Source organism: Buceros rhinoceros, unplaced genomic scaffold (genome assembly GCF_000710305.1).
Source record: "Buceros rhinoceros silvestris isolate BGI_N320 unplaced genomic scaffold, ASM71030v1 scaffold14028, whole genome shotgun sequence".
In the NCBI taxonomy this organism is placed as follows: domain Eukaryota; kingdom Metazoa; phylum Chordata; class Aves; order Bucerotiformes; family Bucerotidae; genus Buceros; species Buceros rhinoceros.
Genome location: NW_010426442.1, coordinates 27,143 through 47,346, shown reverse-complemented (window position 1 = coordinate 47,346; position 20,204 = coordinate 27,143). Strand labels below are relative to the sequence as shown.

The following is a 20,204-nucleotide window of genomic DNA, read 5'->3' as shown; positions in this document are numbered from 1 at the left end:
AAATTGTTCTCTTCTGCCCTTTTGCTTGCATTAGCTGCCCAGCCATTGGCCTGGTAGGCCCGTGTTGCTTGATAGTTCAATTAAGCCAGTTCTTGTCCTGTTCCTATTCATTCTCTTTTTCAGTGGAACTCCTGAGTGTGGATTTCCTCAAGGGCAGTGGCACTCACACTTTGTCTGTCCTCATTCCTCAGAGCCCCAGGCTTTACAACGTAACGAATAGGGTGCATTGAAAGAAGCAAACAGCAGATTTTGTGGCTAGCTTCTTTGATAGGAAGAGGAGCAGGACTCTTCACATAAGTGATGTGGGAATGAGCAAGGAATTACCTTGCCCATATGCTCTGCATGCTTTCACTAGATTCTTGCTTCTCAAATGGGCATATGCAATGAAAATATGACGAGTTTAAAACAAGTAAGGACAGGGAAGACAGGCCAAGAAAGACTGGCAAGGGAAAGAACCCTGTCTTCTATTAGCTTCCCTAAGCTTACACATCATCTGAGTGAGTCCTTTGGCTCTTATGCTTTTGAGGGTGTATTGTCTGTTTTTTTTATTGAAGCAGTACTGATTCATACACTTTTATTAAAAATAATATTTTATCTCAAGGAACAATCTTACAGTTAGGTGATTGGATACTCAAGTTTTTTCTGTCTTTTAAATGGCTGTAGGTAAGATTCTGTTGCCTTGATTGTGAAAAAACTTAGTTATATCATAAAAGGTTTTAGGATTCAGTGGAGTTGCACTATACTAATCTCCACAAAAAAAGACAGTTGTTTGTATATTTGGGTGGCTTCTTATTTTAACTTTGCAGGGAATGATGGATGAGGTTAATTTTCATTGTCTTAATTGTTTATTACCTAAAATGAAATTTAATCAAATTTTTTTAAAATTGAAGATTGAATAATATCACCAAGCGATATTTTGTGTGTGACATTGAAAAAATATTTCTCACCAAGAACACCCAGTGACAGTGCTTTCAGTGTTTGTCAGGCCATAATCAGAGAACAGAGATGGTGTGTTTAATGGGGGAGGCTTAAATCTAGGTGTTTGGGTTAATTTTAGGCGAGGTAAAATAATATAGATGAGAACTGGTAAGCAGAAACTTCAGAAGAGGATTGTAGCTTATATCATGCATAATGTTAAATGATTTCTTATTCAGAGCTCTGAAATAGCTATCAAGTGCTTTAGTTTTTCCACACATGGGGCATGAAGTGTTCACAGGCAAATCAGAATTAGGTTAATCCTTCCGTATCTAACTTAAGTATGGTAAAGGCTTTTATGCATTGAGCTGTCTAAAATGTGCATAAATATCTATGCGGCTTTTCCTAAAGCATCTTAAACCATTGAAGTTAAGCTACTCTTTAAGCTTGCATAAAAGACTGACTATATGCATAAGTGCATATTGTGCTTGCTATCTTTAACAGTGTTGTATGTGAAAAGAAAGGTCACTTTGGGCTTGCTGTAAAGCATGTTTTGTTTGCACCTGCCTTCAAAATACCATAGAATTGTATCAACTTCTTGCCAAGCCAGCATAGTATTTTGACAGGAAAGTGGTAGGTTTTACTTTAGTCTACTTGTGAGGGTTCTTCAAACCCTGAAGAACTGGATATCTCTTCCAACTTCTTTTGGTTTTGTTCTGTGATGTTACTCTGAGCGCCTCTAGTAGCTGCTCCTGGGAGTCAGTTCTAAAGTTATTTTTCATGAGAATTTGATAAAGATACCAAATCAGTAGGTGTTGCATTCAGGTCTGGTTTACTTTCTGAAAGATGTGGACACTGGTACAGGTGGTCTTTAAGGTTAATTTTTTTTTTAAGGTTACTTTTAAGTTACTCTCATTGTTTCTTCTCCAGTACTTTGCCTGGGGAGTGAGTAGTTTATGTGGCAAAAATCCCCAACAACAAAAAAGTAATCTTGAAACTTTCAGGTAGGTCTTGTTTAAAATCCTCCATTCTTACTAGGTGAGGCTTTTGAAAGGGACATCTCTTGCTAGTAATTTTGGTCTTTCCATGATGCTTGTTACAAAGCAACTGCTAGAAGGATAATCCTTACTGTGTTTGCTACAATTTGTGTTTTTGAAATGTTAATTCAGGAGACTTAATACGTGTATATAGCAAGTGGAAGCTTATGCAAATCACAATTCTAAGAGTTTAATTTTATTCCATTGGTGTTCTTTTGTTGTCTCCTCCTAAATCTCTCAGGTGTTAAAACTTCTATGGAATTTTATGCAGGGAATTTCCATTGTTAAGAAGTTAAACTTGCTGTATAAAAGACAAGACGACTGTTACACTCACAGGCCTGCAAATTACTGTTGAAGTGCTGTGGTATTTCACAGATAACTGTTACAAATCTACTTGCCTTCTAAGATCATCTTCTCAGAGTGTATCTTCTTGACAGTGTTGGCTTTAATGGAAGAAGGTAAAGTTTTGTGTAAGAAATATTTATAGAAGAGGAGATAGTAAAGGGAAGAAGCAACATTAAAGAATTGGAGAGTCCCTGCGTTTTGTGACTATTAGTGTTTTTTGTGCTTTGCAAGCAATGCTCTGCCTTGTATTTGATGTAATAACTTCTACTGATGTATTAGCATATAGCTCTATTTTACTCTCTCTATATTGCTTTAAACTCTAGTTAGGAAGTATTTCTCTTCCAGGTGATACAAAATAAAGTCCTGGTGTGCATCTTAAAGACTCATCTCTCTTGTAGCTGATCTGTCTTCTGTGGTTTGAGTTTTGGACCAAGATCAGTAGATTAAAAAAACACCCTAGGCTGCCTTTATAAGGTAAAGTCAGACAGAACAGTTAAATTTCCTTAGGATTCTTGATGTTTTTTAAACTCTAGTCTTCCATATGCTATATCAGAAATAACTCTTAAAAATGAGGAATAAATTTGGCCAGGACACGTACCCAGGAAAGTCCAAATAATTGTCACAAAATAGTAATAGTGCAAAATAGTTAATCTTAGCTGACAACTTCAGATCCTTCCTAAAGAAACATAGCAGTGTTGGATACTTTATTCACAATATTTAGAATTAAATTACTTGGTATTCGTACTTTAAATTTGTGTGTGTCTGCGAACAACAGCACAACTTTCCTTATGCTATGGCTTTAGATATTCTTCCAGTGAAGTTTTTTCAGTGTTAGTGGTGTTGTAGGCTTTGTTTTTTTGTGAATTCATGGGAAATCGGATCTACCATTACTTGCCTGGGGGACAGAGATCCAGAGGAGCTCAGCTGGAATCAGTTTTTGATACCTAGTGAAAACAAATTGAAAGTTTACACTCCATTTCACAGTGCACATTAGTTTTTTTCAAAAGGCAATTTAGTTTCTGATGTGAGAAAATTAATAATGATCAAGGATCTGAAAGCAGATCTGGTTGCAACTTTTGTAAAGCATTGCAGACTAGAAAGGAGTGGGAAAGGCGAAAGCAGACTTGTGTTTCTGCTCTTAAGAACCTCTGCCAACACTAATAGTGTTCAAGTGCAGTGCAGATTTCTTTCTGCTTAGGACAGATGCATACAGTGGTAATGGATGCAGTGAAAATATTTTAAGAGCGAGCCCACAATACCCAGGGAGTTTAATTTAGCATTGTAGGAGCCGCACTTCGCACTGTTTCTTAATGTATCCCAGTACCAGAAGACAGACAGGCCTGCAGTCTTTCTATTACTGGGGACCAATTGTGTTTCTAAAAAATCATGTACATTTAATGCCTGTTGACATCTGTGTTTCATCTGATGGGAGTAGGTCACAAAACTGGCTTGATTTCTTACCCAGCTAAGCTGGCAGGATTGCTAGAGTTGTACCAAACTGATCCCTATCATGCTTCTAGACTTGTGTTTCAGAAATAGTGTGACGATGTGAACAGGCCAGAGCTGCTGTATGAGAAAGTTGTTTGATCACTTAACGAAAAAAGTTTAGGCAAGTAAATTAGGCAAGTACATAAATTTTTCTTGATGAAAGTGCTGTTCCAGTGCTGTGAAGAAGCACGGAGTCCATTGTAATAATGAGATGTTCCTTACACCATGGAAGTTTTTGTGGGTAATTGTATTCTCTGGCAAAATTAGTTGTCTGTTGTGATTTGTGGTAAGTTGCGGGGAGTAAGTTGACTAGTTAAGGGGTGGTGAAATCAAGGTATATTAAGAAAAAGGGTTTTTTGGGTTTTTTTTTTTTCCAGTGGTCTAGCACATTTGCTAAGAACTTTAGTAGTATCTTTCTCCTTACTCTTCTTTCTTGGCTACTACTGTTGCTGCTGGTGGGCCCAGAGTTGTGGGAGAAGGTAGCAATGCCTTTACTGTGATTATAATAATGAGGACGTGGTGTAACTGCCACTGATCAAAGAAACCTTGATACCTTCTGCCCACTGAGGAATTCTGATTTAGAAAAATTTGGGAAAGGGACAGTGTTACTGATGGAAAGAAGCACACTGATAGATGTAAGGATAGAACAAATAACCACTGCACAACTTAAAGCTGATCTCATATAGGTTCCTTCTGTATAGAAAGCTTTCTCCAATTTATAATGTCTGATGTTGAGTCCTACTGTGCTCTATTTCCCACAATGCTGTTCAGTGCTGTTTCTTTGTTCTGCTGTGTGTTTACAGGCTACTGTGGAGAGTGAGAGGATAAGGAGAAAAGAGTGTGGATGTGTGATAAATTTGAAACAGGCAAATGTGGTGTACCTGTTGGGCCTGGTTTGCTGGAGATGTGCTGTTATGTCTCGCGTTTTGCAGAGATGGACTCTTTTTGCAGAGGGAAGGATTAAATTTTCTGATTACTGAGGTCATATTGTAACACAGGTATCTTGAATAAAGCTGCCTTTTTAGGGTCTTAAATTCCTTTAGCGGCTTTAAATGAACTCGAGTGATGTGCTGGGTTGGTATAGAAGGCTATTTAATGTGGGGAGAAGAGGTAGAGGCTTAAAAAGAGAGGTCTAACGTTGAATTAGGTGGCATTAAAACTTACTAAATTGTCTACAAGATCCATTGAATTCTAGTGATGCTGTGCTAGATAAATAAGAAATAGGTCTGTTTGTCATGTAAGATTGTAGACCAATTCCAAGGCCAGTTTTTCTGTCTTAGAGAAGGTCATTTACTTAATTAAAAGTGGGAAGATGGCTTGTTAGGGAAATAATCGTTTTCTGTACGTACTAAGACTTCCTTCATACTGTCTTTATTCACTCAAGTCTTAATACAAAATTTATATACAGGTCACATCTCCTTAACCTTTTTTATTAAAAAAAGTACAAGAAACTTCTATACTTGGACTCACGGTGTCTTGGGTAAACATAGCATCAGCCTGTCCTTGCTAGGCAGTTGACTGAACGAAACTTTTCTCATGGAAGGACTGCTGGGATGAGTTGGATAAATGTAGTGTTATTCCAGACTAGATTTAAAGGCCACATCTAGATGTTAAATCTCTGAATTGCTTATTGCAGAAGCCTCAGTCTGCCCGTTGACTTCATAACTGCTTATGTTAGTTTTTGGATATTTTCAATGGGCTGTGTGTCAAAGCCACTCACTTTAACCACCTGTCCCTTCAGTGCTCATCATCTCCCTATGTATACAATAAAACATTCCACAGAACACTTGTTCAGCAGTACTTATCCTAGTGTCTGTTCAGAATCATCAAGCTGCACAATGCAAGCCCCTCATGTCCAGTGTTCCTGTATCTCACAGCACAACTTAGTCCAACAAACTATGTGAATATTGTTGGCCGTAGAGAACAGAAGTCTAGCTAGAACTAATCTGAAGCCAGTCAATATATATTAAGCAATGGAACACTTACTGTGAGTGAGGGGTTTCAAATATCAAAAGGTAGATGAGTGATATTTTGTTGGTTAGTTTGTGTTTTGTGAAATGCGCCTTGGTTGTGGTGTGGTGGTTCATGGCTTTTTTAATTCCCAGGATATTTTCTGGGAATTGTAAAACATTCATTATGAAATTTTCTGTACTTCTCTGTTATTTGACCTGTATCTAAAAGTTTAGCAGGCTGTTTGTTCTTTTTCAGGTGTCGTGCTTCAGACAACCAAAGAGGGTATCTGTTAATTTTGTTGAGTGACAGACTGGGTGGTGCACGTGTGACAAACCTTTGAGAGGCCTCTCCATGTCAAACTGAATTATTGGGGAAGGGCCAGTCTGGCAGTCTTGCTTGCGCTGTTCCTCATTCTTGCAAATTCCTAAATTCCTTGGAAATAATTTACTGTTACTTTGTAAATAAGAGAGAATGATTTATGAAATGTCTTGATAGGAGCTTGAAAATAAGAGGGGACTGTGATGTCAAGTTTATCTTGTATTGGTTTGCATCTGATATATGATCCAAAGAAGCTGCTGAAGGTGAGAGGCATAGAGTATTTCAAGGAAGAAGCTGAAAAAGCGCTTTTTTCTTCCACTCCCCCCACTCCTTTTTTTCTTCAAAGGAACTTAATGCTGTCCTGGGGAGAATGCCTAGCTGAGAAAATGAGGTTAGAAGTGCAGATTTCCTTCTGGAGAAGGAACTAGTCTCACTACTTATTTTCAGGTTTTGTTTCTCTTATATGTAAGCAGATGAATTTATGCTTATGCAAAAGCAGCTTTGGATAAAGGTGTTCCTAAAAGGATATGTTCATGTTTGGGGACTTTATATTTTGTATATAACAGTAAGCATGTTCATTTTGATATAAACTCAGAAAAAAGTTAAGATGGAGTGTTGAGATCATTTGAAAGACCCATAATCTTGTACTGTCTATACAGTGTCCTTTGAGCTAGTAGTTTTTCATTTCTCATTTGAATCCAGAAATACCAGCCTTTTAAGTACTCCTGAGAGCTCATTCAGAACAGGTGGGTGTAAATACACAGTCTAATAGGTGTGTTATGACCAGTGTCAAGTCTGACTTCCACCAAAGGTGGTACTCTGTGCAGAAGTGCTACAGACTTCTTTTTGCTTGTTTATATTGAGCACTAATGTGTCTGTACTTTGGTATTGGGCAACACAGTGGCTAATGCATTTTTTGCTTTGTAAATTTAAATACTGGGGTTTTTTTTGTTGACCTGCAGCTAAAGGTGCTGCTTATGAACTAGTAAAAAAAAATGTACAAATTGAGCACAAGCACACATGGAAAAGGGGAGAAAAAACAATGGTATGTTGAATCCAGATTTTATTCTGCTGTAGGGGATGCATGGTATTGATGTCATTCTTTTGGAGGGAGAACAAACCATGGAGGAAAATCACATGAAAGTAGGAGTCCTGGGAAGGAGGTCATCTTGGTGATTTTTGAGGACCAAAGGCCAAATGGGTTCTGTCTGCCTTTTCTGTAAGGGAATGAATTAGCATGTGATATTCTTTGCCATTCAAGAGATGGGAATGCACTGAGCTGCTTACACAAAACTCCGCGTGAGACTACTAGCTATATGGTCAGCTATGCTTCCTTAAGCATGAGAGAAATGGTTTAGAAAGGAGAGTTAAGATCTTGTCATGTAAACTTTGTTTTATGGTTTAAGCACCTGCTTAAGTTTGTACTACTACGTAGTGACTTACAGAGTTCTTACGTATCTACAATTAGTAGATACATACTTACTTTACCAGTGTTGTGGTAAAGTTTTATTGTTGCTGGTGTTTGAGATCTCAGTAAGAGTCACTTGTTCTTCCATTCCTTTTTTTCCTGTTTCTGCATGGCAGATGAGTTTCTTGCCAAGATAGATTCTTTCTCATCTCTAGATCCAACTGGCTCAGGAGAAGTGCACACAGTACTGCTAGAAGATTCATCAGCTTAATCCATGAACTGATGATGTAACCCTTTAATAGACGTAACCTGTTCAGTAAACAATTATGATAACAATATTGGAAGTGTTAGTTCAAGCAGACTCTTCATTGGAATATAGGAGCCAGTGGTAAGGCATATATATTAAGGATAATGGTGATGCATGGCTGTGTGGAGGTCCAGTTGTTCCCTTCAGATAATATTTATTTGAACTAGACAGTTTATGCTATCAAACACATGCTGCTGCTATGGTAGACAGCCTGGAAGGTTAGCCAGCTCTCTTTAGAGTCTTAGTGCAGCTAGTTAGAAATGGAGGTTACTGAATATTGCCTACTTTTAAATTTCCAGTCAAGTGGTATCACATCTTGAGTTACCACTGAGCTCATTCTGGTTCTGAGCTCTGCAAACTTCTGCTATACAAGGTGGGCAGTTTTCTTTATTTAGCTAATAGGGATACTTCTGGTAAACTGGCTGCTGCTTCCGCTGTGGAAGGTCATCTTTGTCATGGCAGCAGACCTGCTAGCAGCTACCTCTGTGTCCTGCATAGAGTAAACTCTTTTTTTGCTCTAGGATACAGTTGGGCACTTGTTTTCAAAGTTAAATTTGCTGCCATGTTCAGGCTTTCTCTAGGTGATTGTTCAGCAGTTCTGCTTCCCTTCGTGCAGCAGGCACCGATAGACCAATGAGGGCCGAATGGTTAAAAGGATGGGAGGTCCTTTTATATTAAGGTATATAAAAGGACCTTTTCCATATTAAAGGTTTAATATGAAATATCCCCAAACAATCTTTGTCTTGACTTCGTTAATGTCTTTGCTGTCATGATTGAGGGGCCCTTAAGAGTGCTCCTGTTGGTGGTCGCCATTTGAAAGTTACCTTTGGATGCTGGAAGCTGTTCGTACTATTATAGTATATTACTAATATTTTGTAATACCTATCTTATCGGGAAGAAGAGTTTATAACTGGGTATTTTTACATTGTAAATTCTTTGAGACAGGAGTCCTTCCTGTCTGTACAAGATCACAGCAGGGTTTCTGTTCATACAGGGCCCCTTGACAGAGTGACAGTAGATTTTATATTAAATTGCAGATTCCCACTGATTCTTAAACATGCTGTGTTTTAATAATACTTGCTTTATGAGTTTGATTTCTGTCCTGAACTTTGGAGTTTGAGGAGAGCAGTCCACTTCCTAATTTAACACTGAGCTGCTTGTGCTGCCATGTTCTCTATGTGGTCCTATGTTCTCAAGGTGGAGTTTCCCTTCTGGATATCTTTGTAGTTTTTCCATTTGTGTTAATTTATTGAAGTTATAGGGATTTTTTACCTTACAAAGTATAAGGAACTAAAATACTTGGGAGGGAGCACAGAATAAGGAAGAAGAGCTATTACAGAAGCCTTTCCTGATTCTCTTGCAAGTAAAGGTATTATAAAATGCTAGTAGGTGTCTGAAATTTAACGTTTCTTCTGGTAATGTTTTGCAACCGCTGATAAAAGCAGTCTTGGTGAGGGCTTGGGGTTTTTTCCTTTCTTTTTCCTACCTGTAAATGCTAGCCTATGATAGAGACCATGTGCATGTGTGAGCAACGAATGTAATATTACCTAATTTCCACAGTGCCTGGCAAGTACACTTCTCCTGAGCCATTTTTACTGTTAGAACACAGGCTGCTATTTCTTCATTGAAACACAGGGTATACGAGAGTGTGTGCAAATTCAGTTGCTATAAAACGTTTTCTTACACTGGTAGAAATAACTGGAGAAGACAACATTTTACTGTAAGAATTGTTCTAGCTTTCCACAAATATAGATCATGAAAATGGATTTCGTAAAATCACCAAGAAGCTTAATGTGCTCTTGCTTAAATCTGCTCTTGTACTGAGTATGCTTCATTGAGATTAATGCAGGCACAGAAGAGAGAGAATCTGGGATGAAGACTACTTCCTGGGTGGGTGTAGCAGCTGGAAGTATTGTCTGGAGTGTTCAGTGACTGTCACTTGCTACTTCTGATGACTGCCCCATCCCACCCCGCCTCGTCTCTGGCTTAGGGGTATGAAACACTGCCTGAATACTTTCTACCAAAATTTTTCATGTCTGTGGATTAAAATGCAGTGGTATTTTCTTGCAGATAGTGGTATTCTAAAGCTTGTTCTGTTTTTTGGTGTGGCTGCACAGGTTCTTGTTTGGACTCATTTCCTTCTTCCTTCATCTGTTGCATGCAGTTATTTTTCACAGGGTCTTCTAGTAGAAAGAGTGAACTTCCATGCTTTTTTCGTACTCACAGGTGGATTGCACATTCTTCCTTTTGAAACAAGCAGTGTCTGTACTGTAGTTCTGTGGGGTTTTTTGGTTTGTTTTTTTTTCCTTTTCTGTGTCTTGTTATGGTTGATGGTGATATTTAGGAAACAGGAGACCAGAAAAAAGGAAAGGCAGTCTCTTTGTTAATATATGCAGGTGTTAGTCTGAGATGCTGTTTGAAATGGGCACTTCAGGACAGTAGATTCTAGCTGGCAGCAGGATTCATGGACTGAATGTGGCAATAATAGTAAAAACGTCCTCTTAAGTAAGGTCTGATGTCTTGGCAACTGTTTCAGTTTTGAATTCATTTTGTAAGGCTTTTTGCTTAAGAAAAGGTGGTCTTAAAAAATGACAGCCAGCTATTCTGTTTCAGTTTCTCAGTGCTGGAATATCTGCAAGTGCCACACAGATTAAAATACTTCAATCTTTTAAGCACCAGACTTATAATTTCTAGGTTTTCAATTACTAATACAAGTACTAGAATGAAACTAGTATTTTTATTCTAGTGAAACTGAGTATCCTAATGGGAAGCTTTCCCAAAACACTAGTCTCTTCTTAAATGTGGACCTAATTGACATGATTCTCTTAAGAGCATCTTTCAACATTCAGGTCTATAGAAACGGTATTTAAATAGGGAGATGCAGATTTGAGTGTTTCTAGAAAGGGCGATATAACTGAAATATGGATAGGTTTTTTAAGAAGCAGCGAAGAACTCCAAAGAGAAATTCTGGTATTTCCTACCCTTTTACCTAAAATAATCCTATTTTCAGGGGCGATAGAAAATGTATCTGAACTGTAATATCTATCACAAATATGATAGTTTTAATTCTTTGAGAGAAGGGTTTTGTAAAAAAAGGTGATTATGAAATAGTTTGGTTATATCATCAACCCTTACATCACTTGTTCGCAAACAGAATGAATTCAAATAAGAGTAGGAAAAAGTTATCGATAAGAGCTCTCCATACTGAGGCAGTTGAAAAACTGACTTGATGTCAAGGAAAGATTCAACTATTTTTAGAATTCTGTCATCCTTGTGGCAAAGTGTTGTGCTGCAAAATTGATATGGACAAGGACTATACAAACTGTAATGGTTTACTGATTTAGAAATATAAAAACTTTTCCTAAAGCACACAGAGATGATATGTAGTGAAGAAATTGCTCAGCTTGATGTATAACTTCGTGTCTTAATATCAAAGCACAGTGATTTAGCCTACTGATTCTAAGTGGTTTCTACCTGAATGGGTGTAATCTGGAGATGGAGGTCATGCAAAACTGCTCATTTGTTTTCAGTAATTGCAGAGAAAAATAAGGCAGGATCATTTTAAGCTGTTAAAGAGACGGAGCTCTGGAATAATTTATTTCCTGGAATATCTATATCCATATTCTCAAGTGTTTTTAAGGTCTAGGAGCTTTGAGACAATGTTTCAGAATTGTCCTTGACACATACATGTTACTGGATGGAATCAGTACTTGACTTCGACTTAGTGAAAAAAGTTACACGTTAGTTGATGTTGAAATTACTTGGATTGTAAAATTGAGAACTTGTTTCCAAGGTTATGTAGAAAAAGGCTGGGGCAAAAGGCCCGTTTCAGATAGCAGTGCTTCCAGTATTGTTGCTTCCTCAGTTAACAATCCATTATCCAGCTACTTCTTTTTTTTAATGAGGAAAAAGTTCTAATGGAAAGCTTTAGGGTATCCACTTACTGAACACACCTTTACAGAACAAATTTTTGAAAAAAATACTGCTTCTCTTTTGTGATTAGTCTGCTGACATGTCACCCATGGTGACGTGGGTGGGGAAGAGAAGAGTACTTTACTCTTTGCAGGAAGGAACATTCTTCCTTCTGCAGAAGTTGCTAGCTTGGGAGTGCGTGTTGCAGTGTACTGTCTCTGAATCCTTTTGTAGATGGCATTTGGCACTTCTGATATCATCACATTGAGAAATTTAGTGCTACAGGTTATGATTCTGTTAAAAATATTAGCTTAATATTCAGTAGTGGTGAAGAAGGAAACAATGTTAGTGGGATTTCCTATTTTTTAGGAAGGGAATTGAGAACAAAGTATGTTTGAGAAGATGTATTTGGGAATATCAGTGTGGCACTAATAATCCATGGTACTCCTTTGTTTTGAATAGTGTCCAACTCTTGTCCCCAACCTCAGAAAGGATGTAACAGAGATGCAGAAAGGTTCAGAGCAGTAATATTATCAAAAGCACAGTATGGCTTTCATAGCAAGGAGGAATAGGACTCTTGAGTGTGGAGGAGTGAGGACTGAGGAAAAGATAGAGGAATGAAGTCAAGGCACAAGTCTTGTAGGAAGGACAAATGGGGTTTGATTACTCAGTCTCCTCTAATACGAGGAGGAGTTTCTCAAGTTAACAAGTGGCAAGTTCAGAATAAGCAGAGAAACTTTCTTTCACACATGCACGTTTAAATTGTGGAGCTCTTCCTGACTGTGTATTGCTAAATCTGAAAGTATGCTTGGGGTTAACGTGGGACTAGACAAACTGGTAGGGAAAAATACCTTGGAGTTAAAAACGTAGGAAAAAAAATAGAAAGCCACTTCTGTCTCGAAGCTTCTGAGGTGCAAATTAGTTTTTATAACTGGGAGAATATTCGGTTGAAGTATCAGCATACACTTTATATTCTTATGCTCTGACATTCATTTTTGCCACTGTTTTGATGGTTCCCCCCCCTCAGGTAGGGTTGGGTGTCTTTGAAAAGACCGTAAAACTTCTTGATACTGCTGGAGGCAGTATTCTGGTCTCTTTGAATCCTTGCATTGTCCTGGTGAGACTGTTCTTCCATACTTTTCATTTTGATGTTATCCATTAAGGTGTATTGAATGGTAACACTGTTCATGGTGAAGTACCACAGCAGCTAGGAGATAGCTGTTGTGGGAGGATTAGCTACTCTTTTGCATCCTAATTTGCTGACCAGAAGGCAACTGAATCCCTTATTTTCATACCATGTTAGCGACATGGTTGTAGGTTATGTCCAAATTTGTATATGTCTTCCTAGATATGTCTGCCTGTGAAGCTGTGTCAGTCTTTGGAACTGTTCGATTAAGACTCTATACAAGCTGACTTGTGTGTTCATGAATGTCTGCAATTTCATGTCTGTTATACCATGCTTTGAGAAAGAGGAGAAATCCCACTTGATGCTTCCTGTTTGTTTTTAGAAGACTAAACCCCTGGAAGGGGATCGTAACTGCAGACAGACAGGGGTTGAGTTGTTACCAGTGTGTTAGGGAGGAAAATAGTGGTGAGTAGTATTAACGTTATTTTAAAGATGAAAGCTTCTGTGTACTAGTGAAAATTAACATTGTACGTGGACTCCTGTATTCCTAAAATTGAGCATCTCTGTGAGATGGCTTGGTATGTGCATTGGTGTTGACAGCTTTAGCTGGAATGCTTTGGAGCTGTGCTGTGACCCTTAGCTTTGTATTGGTGTTTTTGTTATTTGAGACTGATGGGTTCTGCCATTCTGAGGAATTCTAGTAGTCTGTTATTTATCATTTACAGCTTGTCCCAACAGTAATACGTGTAAATTGGTTACTTCTGAGGGTCATTAGTAGTCTCTTCAATATTTGTGTGCTGCTTTGATTTCTTTTGCAGGTTTTTTGGTGATCTTACTGTCTTGTGCGATTAACTAGCATTTAAATAAGATCACTTAAAAATGAAATTTGAATAGCATATCCCTCCCTGTTCTAAAATCAAGTTTCCTGTGTGCTTGCTTTTTGTTTCCTTTCATGTCTGGCCAAAGAATCCTGTTATCATTATGCCTTGCCCGGAATAAAGCTCTTCACCCAATATATCAAACTTTCAAGCGGAGTGTTTAGCTATTACAGTGTTTTGGGGGAGTTGGTATGGCTTCCTTTGTGAAGTTCTTGAGGTTTTTCTTCTGTAAAAATACTCTTGCTTTTTTATCCTGCAGCTAGTGTTCACATGTGACCAGGTAAACCTGTCATGTTTCTCGGTTTTGCTGCTGTCTGTGGAGTTCTGATGGATAATGAGGTTGCCATGTCCAGGTATCTTGTTGGCTTCCCTCCTTTTTTGGAGGGCAGAGAATGAGGTTGTTGGTAGGCTAACCTGTAGAGAAGACCTCATGAGACAATAGTCTCATGAGATTCCTGTTTTAGAGAATTATCTCTATAGTTTTTAGCTTTGTCAGTTAAGTAGATGAGAATGTGCTCTAAGAAGCTTATAAAAACGTGAGCCTGATAGGCTACTTTTAAGGCTGGTAATTGTTGCTGTATGGTAGAGGATTTAAACTTTTTTAGGAGGAGCCTTGGAACTATATGTTCACATAAACTCTTCTATTAGTAATTAGTTGTTAATGCTTAGTTTGGTAGAACAAGAACATGTCACTCCTACAAGTATACCTGTATATTTTAAGAACTGTCAAGAAACCTTTTGAACCAATTATGGTGATGTAATATACTGAAATACCTTAGACATGTTGAAGTAGATGAAAACCTTACATCTGTGGCTGGAGCAAGTGGGAGGGTTTGGTAGGAGCTTAGATCCTGGACAAAAGAAAGAAGAGTTGATTCAGAGTAGAGGAATTAATGAAGTTGTTCAGTTAATAAGGCCACTCCTTAAGTTAATGAAGGCTGTGTGGTAAATAGATGCAGATTGATTGACAGTTTTTAATTGCATTTGCAGCTGATATATTGCTGCAGTTGCATTTAGCATACTTGCCTCTTAAGGCATCAGGCAATCTGAACTATATTAACATCTTACATAAAATGTATCTCACTTATTGGTTAACTTGCCTTAAAATCATTAACTTCAGGGGAATTTAATGGAAATCCTGTAGTGTGAGTTAAAATAATGAATTACAAGGATCGTTAAATTTTTGAGATAATTTTGGAAAAGATTTTTTTTTTGGTCATGTTAACCACTATGTATTTGTGAAGTAGAGGCAAGCTGACATCTCACCTAGATTGCTTCATAGATTCAGTGTTTTAATTTGTCCAAATACAAAGTGCTCACGTGAGATTGACTTTGCCCTGGGAACATGATGCTGGGAGGGTCTACCACCACCATTGCCTTTATTTAACTGCAGTACTGTTATAGTGTATGTAGAATTGCAGCTGACAGTTTTCAGTTTGCATCTTTGCAGGCATGGTATTACTGCATTTGTGTTTGTTCCGTGGCTTTCATTAGTGCTAAAATACATTTGTCAGGTATCTGAAATCTACACACTATTGTGTCGCATGCCCTCCCCTTCCTCTCTCTCTCTCCAGTCTAAAGATTTCATGTATGCTCAGTAAGATTGACCTTGGGAAGAGACCGTAATTACATAATTATCCTGTCTGGATAACTAACGATCAAACTGGCAGTCATGTAGAGCCTTGGCAGTGTTTCTCTAATCCTATTTTAGGCTATTCAGATTAAAAGTTTAGTGTACTGGGAATGTTCTGCGGAGTTAATGAATGAAATACATAGAAGCTTTGTAAAGTTGGTACCTTGAAAATCTAGTGGGTAGCGTCTGAGGATTTGTACCTATAGAATGAAATCATGAAATGGTACAGAGCTTGGTTTACAAGAGGGCTTGAGCATCTGCTTATATCAGTTCTAAATTAATCTGGTATCTGACTCAAGCATTCAGATTTCTGTGAAAAAGCTACTGTGTTTGGGTAATTTTGTGTGTGTATATATATATATATTTTTTTTTTTTCCCATTTGCTGTGCCAGAGGAAGCTGAAGTGCTTATTGCGGTAGGGTAGGTAGCATGCTTAATTTTCTTTGGAGCTCAGGCATACGGACAAACCATTTTTTGCAGAGTTTGAGTCAAGCTTTCCGCTTCACTTGGAAAGCATTTTCACTGCCCCACTGTTTTATACGTAATTTGTTGGTCGTAATTGTAGAAATGCATTCCTTACCTTTGTTGGTCGTAATTGTAGAAATGCATTCCTTACCATTGCTACGTGTAAGAACAATTGAATAGTAATTGTTTGCAGTTGTCTTTCAAAAATAAAGTGAAATGGGTCAGCATCTGGCTGCTGCCAACAGGTAATAGAAATTTGTAAAACAACGTAATTTTTTTTTTTGTTACGAAATACAGCGGAATTACACTTGGCGAAGTTTAGGGGATCCCTGGTTTATAAGTTAGTCCTTAGTTTCAAGACAAGGTACTGTCAATGAACTGACCCTTGGGGAGGCAACCTATGATGTTTTATGAATATCTTTACATGTGGGAGTGCCTTATAAGCAGTCAAATTGGTTAGTGCTACCAGAGGCTGTTGCTGAGTTGCCTTCAAATGGAAGCAGAAATGCTGTCTAAACAGCTGCATTATGTGGGGTGGGTGGGTATAATTACACCATTTAAATGGAATTACGTATTTTGGACACTAAGACAGTACTTGTCTTTTACTCTGCCTTGGTATAGAAAGTTGAACTGCAAAATTTCAAATGCAAAAATCCTTCCTAGACTGAGATTTCTTCCAGATTCTCTGTGCAAGTGCATCAAACCTAGAAGTAGTGGAAAGTACTCTTTCTTTTGGAAGAACTCTACTTTTTGTGCACTGTATATGGAGCAGTATGCCCCTTCAATGCTACCTGTTCTTCATGTGCTTTCAACATCAATACAATGATGCAACCAAGACTTTCAATTTTGTGTCAGCACTCCTGGGATCCTTCTTTTTTACCTTTTGTTTTTGTGCTTGGTGAACTGTGATCAGTAGAAGCTGCCTTTTCTGTTTGAATAGCACGTAGAATGACTAATTCCTGTGTAAGTTCAAACTGTGGTGAAATGAGTTTGTGGCTTAGAAAGGCAAGACAATATGCTGTAATGGTGATTGCTTCCTCCCTTGGTAACTTTTCAGTTTCTGGCTGGTCGGTTGTAGGTAGAAGCATAGCACAAATTACTTGTCTGATTTAACTTCTCTTCCTTGAGGAATATATTTTTATAGCCAAGAAGAATATAATAGATAAACTTAAGCTTTCAGGAGCTGTGGAAACTTTTTGTTTAGAAAGGAAGGAATGGTCATTTTGTCATAACACACTTTTGACCTGAGCTCTGTGTGTCATCTCTTACTCTTGTACAGCTTTGTGTTGTATGGACTATTGCTTAGTAAACAAGCAGTTTTTTTTAAACTAGATGCTAAAAAATGTAAAACCTTCAAATTATTATTTCAATGCAATTGAGTCATTAAAGCAAGAGCTTTGCAAATGGCAAGCATGGTTTTGTTTGCATGGAAATGCTATGTAATTTTCAGACATACAAGATTCTGGTTTGACCTAAGTGCTAGTAGAGCGCATTAATGAAATGCAGAGTTAAGGCAAAGGTGAATAGCTGTCTAATTGTTGTTTGTTGTATTATGGACTTGTTTTTATCTAAAGAGTGCAGTATTGTTCTAAAGCTACAGTGTTGGTATACCATGTTGGTATTTTTCAGACTTTAGAATGAATTAATTTCTTTATCTTTTTTTGACAGTCAAGAATCCCTTCAGTGAAGAACTAAAAATACAAGTAAGTAAAAACAATATTGAGACTGTAGTCTGTCAAATTATTGTATAAAAACAAAGATCTCTTCAGAAGGATGCAGTTTCAGGATGTTTTGCATGAGATAAATGTGCTTCTGGCAACTCAAATGTTTTAATTTTTTGTTTTTCATCTCGGGCAATATAACTAGGATTACCAGATTTGGCTGTGGGCATGCTGGTTGGTTTATATACTAAGAAAATTACATAAATGGTGCTATAGAGCTATGAGGAAAAATTGTAAGTTTTGGGACTGAATTTATCAGTTTGTCTCTTACTGTTACTATTTGATTTCTCAACCTTGAAAGGACAGCTGGTAAGAGATGATTGACTTGAAACTCCAGGATCTTTAGTGCCATAGAAGGGCAAGGGTTGGCCTTCAGAAAACAGGTTAAAAAGTTTGTCTTTTTCGCTTTGATTGTATTCTTTTACTTGTTTCTATATTCATTCTTTCAACTGGAATATCAGAATAGCCATTTTTGAGATGTCATCATTGAAGGTATCTGTATTATTCTTAGTTCTGCGGCATGTGTTTTGGTGGTTCTCTCTTCTGGCCTTCAGTCTTTCTGCCAAGACTGTAAGCATAGTGATCTGCTTTTCCTAGGCATATATATATAAGCAAGTATTGCAAGATAATTGTGTGTGTGGGAGGGGTTTCGTTGGTTTTTGGCGTGTCTAGGATTGAGCTCTCAAAAAGGGAATAATTCCGTACTTTAAATAGGTGGCCTTGGTTAGGTGGCTAGTTTCTTTGGTAGAAAAATGTTTCTGAATCTTTTGAACAATTTGAATTTTGTGGGATAAATTTTCAAATTTTGAGGTTTCTTTCAGAGTAAGTTTAGTAGCACGAGAGAATGCATCTTGTGCACTGAACTTGACAGCATGAAAACCTGTTATGTATACTACCATGTTCTTGCGTAGTGTTGCATAGGAATCCTACTCCATGCTTAATTGTTCATTAGCTAAGAAGGTTATACCATTCAGTTTCTTCCTATGTGGTCTGACCATTAATTTAGGAAAAAAGAATTTGGTCACAAAAATGTTTTACATGTCTGTCTCAGTGTAGCTATTAGTGGAGTCATGGATGTACCTACTGGCAATCACATGGAACCTGGAGTACTGCTCTTGGTGGGTGTTTGTGGTAGGGGAATGATTTTCCGCTGCTGCCATGCCCAGTATTTTCCAGCCAGGAAGTGAGTTAATAAGGTTGGTTAGTTTTGTGCGGAGTACCAATTGTGTCAATTTAATCTCAGTGATGGTTTTGTAGGACCAGTAAGGAGAGGCGATGCTGGTAATTGTTGATATTGACTATGAGAATTAATTTGTTACATATTTGATCAATGAAAGGAGTATTCTGCTTTTTGGTAGCAATTTTCTTTTGTAAAAAAAATTTTTAAATTAAGCAGTGCTGGTACATCAGGAAATTAAAATATATTTAGTTGTTTTTCACTGGGAGTATAATCAGCAGGTGCACAAACTGGAAAATTACTTTCCTTGCATATTTTCTGAATAAAGGCTCTAGTCTTATCTCAGCCATTGGACTCTGCCCTAGGAGTCAGAACCAACTTCAGAAAAACCCGAATGTTTTAGAATGGCCTTTAGTACCCAATATATGTAGTACTTGCGTGTTCCTCATCTTCATATTTTGAATAATTCCTTCTAATATAAAATGTTTCTGGATATATTTCAATGAAATTGCTCAGTATCTTGGTAAGTTTAACTCCCCTGTAAATAACATGTCACATCTCATTCATGCTTGTTTTTGGGGATGAAGCCTTTTTATACTAGTAGCATACGCAGGAAGTATTGGCAAGATGGTATAGTCCACAGCTTTCTGGTTTTGTGGGGGTTTTTTAATGAAGTTTTGTTTTTTAATTATGTAGTTTGAAGGTGGACAGCAAAAATCTTACTTTACTATGGATTTTACGTGGGAATATGTTCAGATGGTACTTTACTGTGGCTTGTATGATGTGTCACTGCACAATTATTAAGAATAAAACTGTTTTATTTTTACATAATAGCTGTCAACAACCCCCCCTAAAACAAACCACCAAACTTCTTTTGTGTCATTGCACTCTTCTCTCCGTAGTATTAAAATAACCTTTTGAGCTGTCAGTTTTAACTGTCAGATCCATCAAAGTCCAGGCTGCAATCTAGTTAAGTTTCAGTCAAGATCTGAAAAATAAATATTGTGAATACCTTGATTCAAAATCTATTGCTTTCATCTTGACATGTGAAACACTACAGCTTTCCACCTCTACGTGTAAAACCAATTTTTATCTCATGGTATATAAAAGATTTTGGGGTTAAATGGAAAAAAATATAACTCCACTAATGTTTGTTTTAACATGAGTATGTTTTTTCAATTCTAGGAAAACGAAAAAAGTCTAATGATGAACAGCTTATATGCACTTCATGATAAATTGGCACAAGTAGCAGGTAACACTTTAAAAATATTGTGACTAAGCGTGTTACAGCAACAGCTACAAAGACATCTATGCTCAGACAGTGATTTGCAACAGCTGGTATATGCAGGGACCCTGATAGCCATTAGGAGTTCCATTCTGGGGAAATTAGAAATCCCATTTCTAAATCACTTATGCTGCCAGTGTGGCACCTTTTGTTGCAGTGTTTTTTAAATAACAAGATAGAATGTTAGATATTGTGATCTCTGTGTGTTTTGATCTAATGTCTTAATGCATTATTAA

At 37.5% G+C, this 20,204-nt stretch overlaps 1 protein-coding gene across 1 annotated transcript in view; it reads left to right on the top strand.

The window, feature by feature from the left end:
• LEMD3 (LEM domain containing 3) overlaps positions 1-20,204 on the top strand; it is a gene marked incomplete at its 5' end in the record, with an annotated part of 47,447 nt that overhangs the window by 2,346 nt on the left and 24,897 nt on the right. The window contains 2 exons of the mRNA XM_010141511.1: positions 17,454-17,488; positions 19,869-19,935. Coding sequence (XP_010139813.1) covers positions 17,454-17,488; positions 19,869-19,935 — 102 coding nt within the window. The remainder of the gene's footprint in view (positions 1-17,453; positions 17,489-19,868; positions 19,936-20,204) is intronic.